This window comes from Buteo buteo, chromosome 5, assembly GCF_964188355.1.
Source record: "Buteo buteo chromosome 5, bButBut1.hap1.1, whole genome shotgun sequence".
NCBI lineage: Eukaryota > Metazoa > Chordata > Aves > Accipitriformes > Accipitridae > Buteo > Buteo buteo.
In genome coordinates, this window is record NC_134175.1 from 34,912,299 (window position 1) to 34,925,041 (window position 12,743).

At 36.8% G+C, this 12,743-nt stretch overlaps 1 protein-coding gene across 3 annotated transcripts in view; it reads right to left on the reverse strand.

The window, feature by feature from the left end:
- The window catches only part of SLC4A10 (solute carrier family 4 member 10), a 124,233-nt gene that overhangs the window by 4,402 nt on the left and 107,088 nt on the right, over positions 1–12,743 (reverse strand). For all 3 annotated transcript variants that reach the window (XM_075028583.1, XM_075028582.1, XM_075028581.1), the window contains exons 19-24: positions 10,250–10,501; positions 8,850–8,918; positions 6,302–6,475; positions 5,528–5,650; positions 2,025–2,092; positions 231–347 (exon numbers count right to left, since the gene is read on the reverse strand). In XM_075028583.1, the coding sequence (XP_074884684.1) occupies positions 231–347; positions 2,025–2,092; positions 5,528–5,650; positions 6,302–6,475; positions 8,850–8,918; positions 10,250–10,501 (803 nt within the window). The remainder of the gene's footprint in view (positions 1–230; positions 348–2,024; positions 2,093–5,527; positions 5,651–6,301; positions 6,476–8,849; positions 8,919–10,249; positions 10,502–12,743) is intronic.

The following is a 12,743-nucleotide window of genomic DNA, read 5'->3' on the forward strand; positions in this document are numbered from 1 at the left end:
CACTGTAGCATAACTAAGTAGCATGCAAATACCTGTGATTTTTTTTTTCCCCATAAATAGTGTGTTTGTGTTTTGAGCTCAGAATATTATGACTGGACATAAATAAAAGGAAACCTCAAGAAATAAAACTGCAAGATGCTAAAAATCTTTCTAATCCCTAGCAAAATATTCTAATACTGGTTTGACACCAATATATTAAGTATAATGCAATAAAAAAAAAAAATTAAAACCTTTTAGAAGGAAAGCTTGACTCCTTATCTTTTGCATTCTCTGAGGATATCAACAATGTCTTCCACACAGCAGTTTTTGCCATTTCATCAGAAATGTTTATCACAGATGGGTCATCTCTAAGCAAGAATAAAAGTAAATACACAATAAAACAATGAGCAATCAGTCTTTGTTACTTATTAACTCTATAAAAGTCCTTGAAAACTGATAGTGATGACAATAAATAAGTGCAATGTAAGTTAAGAAATTGTTAAACCTCAAAAATCCTGAACAATGACTTAAATATTCTCTTAAAACATCTTAGCACTTTAGTATTTTCCTCATCCAACAGCAATTCATCACAGTAACATCAATAAAATATATCGTGTCACTTCCAACTAACAGACAGAGAAAAATGAGGAACCGTGAAATTAAATATTGCCCAGGATCTCACAGCATGCCAGTGGCATAGTTGGATTAAACAAGAATTGTAAGAGCTCCTAACAGTTCTCAAAATACTTATGCTCTGAAATTCCACCTGCTTTTAAAACAACTGTAATCAAAAACCTTGACAAAGTCAAAGATTTAAGAGATCTAATAAAAATGCCCCAATTAAACAAGCTAATCAGTAGCTTTAAGCAGCACTTTGTAGCCATTATGCCCTTAGCTTTACCTAGACTGCTCCAACTATGTATTCGTACACTTAAGAATGATAAAGTCTTAAATGTTTTAAGGGCCTGCCTGTACATTATTCCTGACTTCATGGTTTACATATGGCTTGATATTCAGTAAGCCGTCAGTAAACTTGTTTTCACAATGTTTTGGGGAACCTCTTTATCAACCAATGTCCTGACTCTTCTTTTTAGCTGTAGGACTGTGACCCTTACAGTACAGAAAGTCAGATATTATCCGGGCAACTGTACCTAAATAAACACACTACAGATCAATACAGATCACACCCCAAGATAAATGAAGCTAAGTATTGCTAATATAAAACAGAACAAAAGCTGTGGACAAAAGAAGAAAAAAACCAGACCATTAGAAATGTGATGAATCAAAAGTAAGAAATAGGCTGGGATTTTTCAGAGACACAGTTAGTTGTTTGCCTTAGGAGACATTAGGGTAACTTCATGTTAAAATGTAAGAAAGGAGGCCACTCTGAGATAGTGTTCCTATGAACTCACATTAATGCAGAGGTTACTATTACCAGATATTTCAAATCTTTATTAAGAACTTTATTTCTGAAAACTGTAAATGACAGCAAGTGCTTATGGGCTGGCTACATGTTACTACTATCTATAACATAGGTTTTCACACTTTTTAAGTTTTGTCAACCCTGCATTATGCCTTATCTACCCTGGACAGCTCTTGATTCACTTACTATCTCACATAGATAGGATCTTAATTAGAATGTTTTAAAATGTTACACTGTAAGAACCTAGTTTTTCTGTTGTGTCTTCAAAACCTTTCCTGGCTCCCTGTTAGCATCAGGGTGAAGGGTTTGACCTGCTCTACATCTTTGTTTCACACTGTGCATGTCAGAGGCCAAGGTTCATTATGAACAACCTGATCCTGCAGTCCTGCCCAAGGGAAAACTTCAGCTAGTAGGTCCTTTTCCTAGGCACTGTGAGAGCACGTGGAAACACTAGAAAAGGGCTGAGCTTATTAAATGCTGCAGTATATAGTTCAGTTCACCTATCTGTACTCTACTACCAGACAAACATCCTCCTGACATTCAGTAAGCATTAAGAATAAATATTGTGGCATGTTTATTTGTTTAATTGCAACTCACCTAAAAGAGGAAAGGTATATTTTACCTGTAATGTCCTTCTAGTGGTAACTGAACAGTCCCTTCCTCTTCCATTGCTAACATACTTTGCTCTTCCTAGAAGGAAGAAATTTAGACGTGAGACAGGATATGATGTTGTGAAAAGTGAAATTTATGTACTTTAATCCTCTTCCCCCTTCTCTTTAAGTATTTATCTGAAGTTCTTAAAGTAAGGTACTTTTCAACTCTTAATTTAAATATTTGTCATTTAAACCCCTGTATTTTAAAAGACTTATCTTCACTTAATGTTATTTTTCAATGTCAAATAGAGGTGACACTTGTAACAATAAAGAAAGAGAAAAATTAGTAACACTGAGTGAGCAACTGTATGGTGAATTTTAAATATCATGCATAACAGCATATATACATTACAATGTTAACATGCAAAATTAGGGAAGTCAAGTTTGCACACACACAGTTTTAATACTGATAAAAGTTTTATTGCAACAAAAGGTAGTGAAACAAGACACCAAAATTAGTTTTCACTTGAACAGGGAAAAAACTTCTGTGAGCAACAGGAAGTGAAGAGAACTAGGAGACGTATCTACCAAAAATCTTTTTGTGAAATAATTACAACTTTAGAAAATCTATTTTAGGGGGAGGGGAGAACAAAACAATACCCCTCAAGCACCATGTCCTGCCTGCAAGAACAAAGGAAAACAAGTCTCTGTCTTTCAGACATCAACTCAAGGCTCCACAGGAGGATTCTCAAGGCTTACACCCCTGTCAGGTCACAAAAAACACAGACAGGAGGTTAAAGTGCCTTCACATGAATGTAACCATCAAATCCTGCCCTAAACTGTTGCACTGTGTGCGTGTGAGCATTAGCAGACACCCAGAGACCTCCACATCTTTCTTCCCTTTATTAGATGGCTTTGTAACAGTTTACCCTGATGCCTGTTTGAAAGTGTGAGTTGGCTCTTCCAAAAAGAGAGCTCACCATTTTTCTGGTAGACCACCCAAAACCCTACATGCATCACACACACACTGGTAAGTTGGTATTAGTCGGAAAAGCCAGTACAATTTTCCAAAATAGTAGAATTTAAGTCCTCTCTGCACAGAAATTTGTTTCTTCTATGTTTTCCTATTATAACTATTTTAAAAGTCACAACAATTTTTTCTCCAAATGGGAGAAGCCACTTCGTTCATTCCTGTCTCAGGAAGACTTAATTGATTAACATCAAAGTGGCTTCCAAAGGAGGTCTGTGAGGAGAAGGCATGTATAAGATCCACTATAAATGTACAAAGCCTTGCAAAAACATGGCCTAAAAATATAAAACAACTTAAGTGATGAAATTAGGATCCAATCAAATAAGTTCCAGATCTTGTCAACTATATTTCTGAATATTCTTGTGGGTAGAAAACTTCTATTTTTAAAAGCCGTGTGATAGCAACTCTCCAATTAATTCCTTAGGCTACATGTCAGAAGTTTTATTACTAGTTAATTTTGTCATTTCCAGGCTTCACAGCTTCATAAGTTTTTGACAGTTGAACAGTTTTAATAATAGCTCCAAATATTTAGAAATGCCAAAATATGTAAAAATAACCTCTCAAAATAGACAGTGAATGAAATAAAGTAACACCAGTACATTTTCCCAGTTTTGTTTTCTGATGCCATCCTATCAAGCATGGGAAGGAAAGTGACATATAACCAAAACATAAGGATAACAAGGAATCTTTCCAATAACCAGACCCACAAGAAGAGAGCTACCTTGGTTACTTTTGGTTACTCTGAATTGTGATGACAACAGATAGTGTGATGAAACAACTCTCTGGTCTGCTTCAATTCAAGGGGGAAAACAATGACTCATGTATTTTAATTTCAGCCTGATAGTTTTAAAGGCACATACTAAATAGTAAATAATCCTCATGATGTTTATCACCTAGGTAAAACCTTTTCCCCAAAACATATTCTATGAAAGTATGTTGAATGTGTCAAGGAAAGCAAAGTTGTAGTTCTCCAGGTTTCAGATGAGGCAGTGAGTTGTCAAAGGTCACAGAAGAATCCTAAAGGCAGAGGAATCTAGTTTTCCTAGCTACCTGTTCAAATTATTGGTTCATGTTCTCTTTCTGCAAATAGACTTACCAGTGGGAATCCTTACACACACCATTTCACTGGTCTCAGATCACATCTCAGGGCATCCCTAAGGATAAATTACTGATTTATCCATTCACATTGTCTAGTTTCTGCAGTACCCTTGTACTACCAAAAGGTTATGTCTTACAAGTCCTGGACTTTTGCAGAGGTCTGCAGGGCATCTTAGAGGTCACATGCACAACTGTCCCCAGAGCACTCCCACCTAGAAGTGACCACAGCCTGCCAAGACCGTGTGGCTTCACCTCCCACTGCCACCACAGCCTCACACCATGCTACTATTCACAAGTGCTGACACAGGACACACGACTCTTATTTAAAATAACCTGGCACCAACATATTCTACCTGCTGCTCCTGCAGTTAGTGTTTCCCCATCGATACTTGTCCCTCATTCATTTGGGCCCAGTACTGAGGTTCCCTAACAGGTGACATTGATCAGGTGGCTAATAACAGGGACAAAGGACAAAGACATCCGTCCCTTACACATACAGTTACTTTATGTTCCAACAGTTTTATATCATATGCAAACAAGCAATTCATGAAGCAGCAGCTAGATGAAAATACTATCAAATAGATGCAAAACTGTTAGAAAGCTACAATAAGACAAATAAGTGTTTCACTGTCAAAATATGGGAACATTCTGAGTAGAAATGTGTAAGAATCTGTCCTGTATCAAGTTTATAAGAAATTATCTGAAATGCATATTCTTTGAAAGGAGATGAGGAGTCCAGATCTGAAACAGTCAACTGGGTGGTAATGCCACAGGCTGTAAGTAGAAGTCAGGATTTGGTTAACAGGGGTAAGCAGCGTCACTGACCTTTTCATTAGGAAGTGGAAGTAAATTGTTTCTGCAGCAGCAGAAGGAAAATGCTGGCCCAGAGTGTAATAGGGATACTGCACAGGATTATGACACTGCTGAGCGGAGAGGGCACAGAGTGATGGTGTGTGACCTATGTATGGCTCAGATGTAGCTGGACATGCCATGCCCCTCAAATTCTGCAGTGCTCTCCTCAGCCTCTCCAGCAGGGACGAGACCAGTCCCAACACAGCATCAAAGTGCCCCAGGCATCCGAGGGCTTTCCTACAGACACAGGTTCATCCCTGCACATCATCTGAGTGGGTCTCAGGAGCAATCCCCAGGAGCTCTGTAGATACTATGTTATATGACAGTATGGCAGCATAAGAATCTACATCTAATAGACATCCCCACCTAAGCCTATTAGATTTGTAACCTTAAAAGGACTTATGTAAAATATGACAATATTACACTTTGGATACTGTTAACAAGTCTGCCTGTTGCATGGAATAGGCCTTATTTACAGAATGTTCTCTAACTGTCTGAAGGAGAAATTGATAAAGTGCTACACAGCAAAAAAACCCTGAAACCATGACCCACCTCTTTCTCAGCATCTTCCAGTTTCTTTTTCTTGCTCTCAGGCATCAAATCATCTAACCAACTGAGCTCCCGCTTAGTAAAAAAAAAATCCATGAGTTTTCGGACAAATACCAAAGCTAGGACCTGTAAAGATGTTAATTCAAAGAATTAGGAAATTAAGTAAGTAAAACTGACAAATATGCTTGTAGAGGAATACTTTCAAAAGTGACCACAGGTTACAGTTAGAATTTTATTCTTTAATTTGGATATGCCAACAACTGGTCTTCCTTTGTTCAGATGAGTATGGCTTTAAGCATTTAACAATCACTGAGATCAGTAGATATCCTTTATTTTCAACTAGTGAAATGATCAGAGAGAAATCACTTAAGAAGCAGAACAGATTTGTCTTTTATTTCCAGCAAGACACAGAACTATCAGTAAAGTTCCTCAGTGCATTGAACGATCTTCCTTAATGAATGTTATTTCTATAAAATGATTAAGCACTACTCCTTAAATAAAAACATCAAATAATTTTTTAAGAGAAGAATTTTCCCTAAGAGAATATACAGTTGGGCTATCCACACATTTAAACAGAGTGCAACCTAGACTATATGTTATAAGACTATAGGTTATATGTAGAATTTTTCCTTACTTAATACAGTATGAATTGTCCTTGAACATTGAATCAAAGCAATACTGTAATTACCTGCCCACGTTTAATTTTTTTCTTCAATAATAATGATCCACAAGTGAAAAGAAAATGGATTTTTAGAGGAAATAAAAAATATTTCATACCATCATAGGAAAGACAATGGCAGCTCTTGAAACCTTTATAATCCACAGAAGCACAAGACAACTCAGCTGAATTACAGTGAAGAGATGGACCTTTCTAAGAGGAACATGCCTCAGATAAATAAAATCTGGCTGATGCTTTGCAGGCATCCAGAATAACTTTATCCTGTCAAAAAGCTGGAAGAGAAATTTTTAAAAGTTTGCATCAAAATGAGCTGTAGGATCATCTATGCTGACATTCACACACTGCCTAAAAGATCCTGAATATCTAAGAATTTGGCATGTTATTCTAAAGGCAAAAACTATGTGGAACTTCAGGAGCACAGAAAAAGACTACCTCAGTTACAATCATAAGCCATGAATCTATACTCGTCCAAGGGTGTTATAAGGACTCATCTCTCTGGCTGAGCCACCAGAGTAAGAATGAGAATTGTATTATTTAAGTAAAGTTTAATTATTTGGTTAGTCATACTTCTTAAGTTCCTTTCAATTTTAATACACATTTGTCTCCCTAGGTATTTCTATAGCAGATGTGCTGAGATATTGGATTCTGCTGAATTACATTCTGTATAGTCATACTCCAGGAAACATCCTGCTCATAACTGCATGTTATACACAAAGAAAATAGTTACTTTAAAATAGTACTGCTAAGATTTCAAGTCAAGAACCCTTAAAGTTAGGCAAAGTCAGACTTCAAAGTAGACGTGAATCAATCGTGAATCAAACTTAATGGAAGCTGGTTGATCCTGTTGGGCATATGCACTATTACACCACCTTTCCAATACATTCTAAACTTCTGGTTTTCAACAACTGAGCTCTGCTTCCTTTAGCACACAAAAAGCTGATCATGGAGGGATCTCTTCAGTCTTTTATCTCCTGTGGATGAAACTTTTTCTTTCCCCCCAGCTTACTTCACCAGACACTTTATCCCAGGCTGTTTTCTTTTCCCTATTGCATTTTCTTCACACAACCAGGAACAAAACCAAAAAAATAAAAAAAAATAAAAAAGAAGGAAGGAATGCCAGAAAGCCAAGTGTCATGCCATCAGGAACATACATGAGAGGTTCTTGTTTTTCAGACCTATTTGGCACACTGACCCGAGGCTTTGTGTCAGCTGCTATGGCACAGTGATGATGGTGATGCACCATTTCTCCCTGCATGGATGAGCCATGCTATATTCACACAATCTTCAGGAATTTCAAGTTTCAGGAATTTTTACTGAGCATGTGCAAACTGCATTTTTTTAAAGGCTTATAATTTGGCCAGATTTGAGCAGATTTCATTTTCACAGAAACAGCAAAAAGCACATCCTCCCACAAAAGCCATCTTATCAAATCTCCATTCCTCGTCCCAGCTTGGGGGAGGGAAAAAGGGAGGGGGATGCTATCACTTTTCCAAGTAAAGATAGCCAAATTTTAGCATGCCTTAAAAACACTCCTCAATAGTGTACTTTCTCATACCCTTGTTCTGAGAAACAGCTGAACCATATTAAGTTGAAATTATCTAAACCTCAGTAAAAGCCAAACTATCAACCCAAATGATAAGAGCTAGGTAAAGTTACAAAAGAAGTCTCTGAATAGAAAACAGCAGTCAAAAACCAAGAGATGTTGCCAGCTTCGCCTATAAATAATAGAGAGGTAAATAAAGGCAAGACATTTTTAACTTGCAATCAAAAATTTAAATATAATGAAGGAAACAATCAGGCATTTTCTTTGCTCTTTGTACTTAACAACCTTTTGCACAGTGAAATTCATGTTTTCATCATGTGATTGTTCTTTCTCAATTGTCTTGGAAGATGTATCAATACCTCAACTTTCAATAACAAAGGCACACCTGAAAATTTGAGTCTTTGTGTCAGATGGGCTAAAAGATTTGACACCATGACATTTAATGCTGCAGTCATCCAGGAGAAATGGTACATGGGATACCATAACCAACCCTGACCTGAATGCTGGAGCACCTGGCTTCTGCCAGGGGCTCCTACTTAAGGCCACTGCAGGAATGCTGCTCTTCCACTAGACTTGCCTTTCATCCCTGAGGCCAGAAATTAAGTAGCATGGGACTTGCAACAGTTCCCCCCTGCCTAGGGCATTTATTTTCACAGGAAAAACTTTCAAAGTCTTGCCTATGTTCGTTTGAGGGCAAGTTAGCCAAAAGCCTCATATAGGCAAAGTTCAAGATCAAGTGTACCCCTACAAAGGCACTTACTTAGAAGCTGAAAAGGCAGCAGGCAAGCAGGTGAACAGCGAGGCAGGGGAGAGGTAAGATAGTTGTTACTCAGTTTTTATGCTCAGCCAAAATTCCCTTGATAAGAAGGGAGAACAGAAAAATCGGCACATAAAAAATAAAAAATTGGAGCACACTACCTAAGGGGAATAGTCTATTTAGAGAGAATCCATTTTCCTTTTTAAGTGAGTCACTTTCAAGAATTTAAGGTTGGCAACATTCTTTTAAGATTATACATAAAAGATAATAAAATAATATTATAAGAATAGCTACAGATTTTATAGAAAGCATCATCAGTAACAGATTCTTCATAAATCCATTTTACCTGAATTCCCTTTAGAGATGAAGCACCCATGTAAAGAAATACTCCATAAAGTACTGGCATAGGAATAAACTGCACAAACAAGCAGAGAAAGGGAAGAGCATATTAAATACCATTTAACAATTTTAAATGCTTCTAGAAAGACATTCTAAACAGTTGAAATTCAAAGTGCCATATGCCTGCATTAATCAGACAAGTTGTAAATTCAGAGTCACTCAATTACAAATTAATAATGTTTCTCAGAGTATAAAGCAAAATGAGAATCTGGCTCTATAGTTTTATTTTCCTCTCACGGCCAGTTACTACAATATACTTTATTCACTATTAATAAAATTAACAGAACTACACAGAAAATAAAAGTGTTTGATACATACTTAAATTCTTTACTTAAAAGACTGTGCAGGAGAGCATCTGAATAGTAAAGCTATAATCCTCAGAAAAATATTCAAGACACACACAAAATACTTCATACTGCTAAAAGAAATGTTCTGTGCTGCAAGCATTCAAAAATGGGTGAATTACTTTTATAGAATGACTTTATAAGAGCCTATTTTAAATGTTCAGACTCTCAGTATACAGTGTGTAGGTAAAGGAATATTTCCATAGATAAGTATCTATTTTAAATACTAAATACACAAAACACATATTCCGTGTGTTTTCAAAGTGAAGGTTTTTGATATACTTAATAAAATACTACTGGGAAGTACAAGTTCTAAGGGCTTATTGCTTTCACTGTGACAACATGCAAGTCTAAATTCTGGTCTTACTGAAGCCAGTGGCAAAACTCTCACTGATTTCACAGAGGCCAGATAATTCTTAAAAACAGTAAGTATTATGTATATAGATTGTATTATACATGCATGTAACTAGACACCCAGTTTCAGGACACTGGTGAGCTGTGTTGAGTATACTGGGAGCATGAGACAATTTTCATGTTCATTTCCAAGAAATGAACACAGAAGTTCTCTTGCAACTGTGAAAATATTTTTAAATTATCCAGAAATCACAAAATGTTTTTAAATTTTCTAAATAGATTTACTTACTGGTATAACTTAGCAAGACTGTTTCATGATAATTTGCCACAGGCCCAAAATATAGACAAAGGGTGAATCTTCATATACAGGTCAATGGCAGAATTCCCTTTGACTTCAGTTAGGCCAGATTTTCATTACAAGGTTTTTGTTTTAAACATGTTAGATGTCCCTAGTTAAAACATGTGTTTTAAACATGTTAGATGTCCCATTTTATTACGCAAAATCAGAATTTCACTTTAGATTATCATTGTGTAACGTTATGCTAGTTAGTAATGTGCCTGGAAAGGGCACTCATTAAACAATACCGTAACAGTGAAATGTTCAGTGCGATGCGGTATTCTTTAGCTTTTCCTTACTTCCCCAAATTACCTTCAGGATACTTGTCAAAAAGACAGATGAGCCCATAAGGATAAAAATCATGAGCCCTGTGACTCTTTGCTCCCGGATTCCAAGAAACTTTGGCTGCTCCCCTGGAGCGGAGCACTCTGATTCCAGTTTTAAGCTATTCACATGGGAAATAGAGAGGACAGTGGCTGCAACAAACCATGGCAATCCCATAATAGAGCACACTCCAAGCATGACTGCCACCATGAGTAGGTCGAGATGGTATCCACATCCTTTCTGTTAAAAAAAGTAACGACAGCAAGAAGATATAAAATGACATCTGAATTAAGGAGAACACTCCTGGCAGGCATTCCTAATGAACACTTAGAGACAATTAAAAAAATCGTGACTTGTAGGAAAAAATAGCTTTCTTCTATGTGTTATCCAGGTTGGGTCAGTAGTGATGGTAAACTGGTTATCTAAGGGGAATTCCTACTAGTTCACAAGAAATGCTTAATGTTATTAGACTCATTCCAGTTATGAGTTAAGTGTACATATCATAAATCCACTTTACAATGGGCAGCAAATACCCTTCCTGCTTATAAAAGAGATACTAGTAAGACAATGGAAAATACATAAGTTTTCTGTTTTAACTAAATCCCTCCTGTGGATAACAGTAAGCAAACATCCAGCTGCACTGCCAACTTTCCACTGCACTAATCTTAATAGACCCTCCATCCATCCTCACAGAGGAGGCAGAAAATTTTGATTCTTTCCTACACAAAAATTCTTAAGTTAATATTTGCAGTCAGTTTATGCTATAGAAGGCCATAAACCCACAATGATCCTTTTAAAGTTTTTATAGATGGTAAGCACAGGATAGTAGTAAGTTTTCACTAACGTACTTGCATCTTATCTAAGAACAGATAGCTAGAAATGAAGAGAAATTAAACTATAATTAAACTGTACATGAAATTAAATTATAAAATAATATTCATCATCAGGTACTGTTTTACTGGTTTCCCTATTCAATACTTGAAAGTGGCACCATAAACACTCATATGAGAAGTCGGTACAAAACCTTTGGTGTTGGATCATCTCTGTAGTAGTCAAATACTCTGTAAATTTACCAACAGGAGGATGTTGTTTTGCTTTTGTAGTAGTAGATAAAACTCTTTGGTCAAATCTCAGATGTATTTAAAAACCTGCAAATACAACCTGCACTTGAAAATGACCAATGATCTGCATCAAGCTTGGTTGCATACATATCTGTTACCATAGCTGAGAGGGATACTTCTTTTCAATTTTAGTAAGCATCCAGGACCACCACACAGCTGCAAGCAAGAGCTCAAGCTATTTTCCTTTAAAAAGTCAGGTATTTAGTTATCTCCACAAAATTTTGCAATATGGCAACAAATCCAGTGTCATGGTCTGATGAAACAGTGATGTTCATGCAAACAATGTGAATATGTTGAACCATAATTTTGCCTGTAAACCCATGCAAATGCCTTTTGACATAAAAAAAGTAACTAAACTAAACTTGGAAAGGTTTGCTACAGAGACTGCCAAAAGCTGAAATGTGCACTATTCAGAATTTGCTATGGGAAGTATAAAAAAAGAGGGGAAAACGAGTTGGAAGCAAACAAATCATTTCTTTCTGAAGACAACTTTTACTTCTAAAATGGGAAGCGTCTGGGTTTATGAAAATGTAATCCACATAGCGAAATGAAAATGCCATCTTATTTGCTTACATTATTTAAAAAGGGGAATTCATATAAAGTAAAGAAAATGAAAAGAATCAACTCTAGCAACCTTCCCTCACTCCCCAAAAGTGTTTATGAGTCTTATCTCCAAGACACATCTTGACAAACTCAGAGATGTGTCAAACACAGATATTAGTTACATGCACAATGCACTCAAAGAAAGAGTTTCATTCTAAATCCTAACAGAGACACCTTTTTTTACCTTCTGACACATTTATGAGGAATGTATCTGCTAATGCATACAGAATCCGAGAGCATTTCCTCACATTCATACATGATCTGAGGAACCTGACATATGGGAAGAAAAGGAAGCATAGCAACAGGTGATGCTACACCAGACCCCAGCAAAACTAAAACGCAGCAAGACAAGGGGGCAGCCAGGAGGACCATCTGACTCCCAGATGCCAGTGCTGAAAAAACACATTCCAAAGCTTGGCAGCAAATTCCTGCATCTGTCAAGTTAACCACATGCAATGCTATGGATTGACATGAAGAGCCAGGCTGACAAAGAGGGCAAAAAAAGAACATATCAAATGTCACAATCATCCAAGAAGAGGCAGTGCAAAGTGAAGGTTGCAAATGCATTTGCTAAAGCAACTTGGGATTGGATTGCTGCTTATTAAAAGTATGTCAAAAAAAGCCTAAGCTCGCTGCATATACATGTACAGAAACCTGCTGCTAGATTTTGCCCAACAGTTTTTCAGAGGGGTGATGTCCCTTTTTCTCTCTCCATCTGTAGGCAACTAAAGTGTTAGAGAACAGAGCAGGAAGCTGTC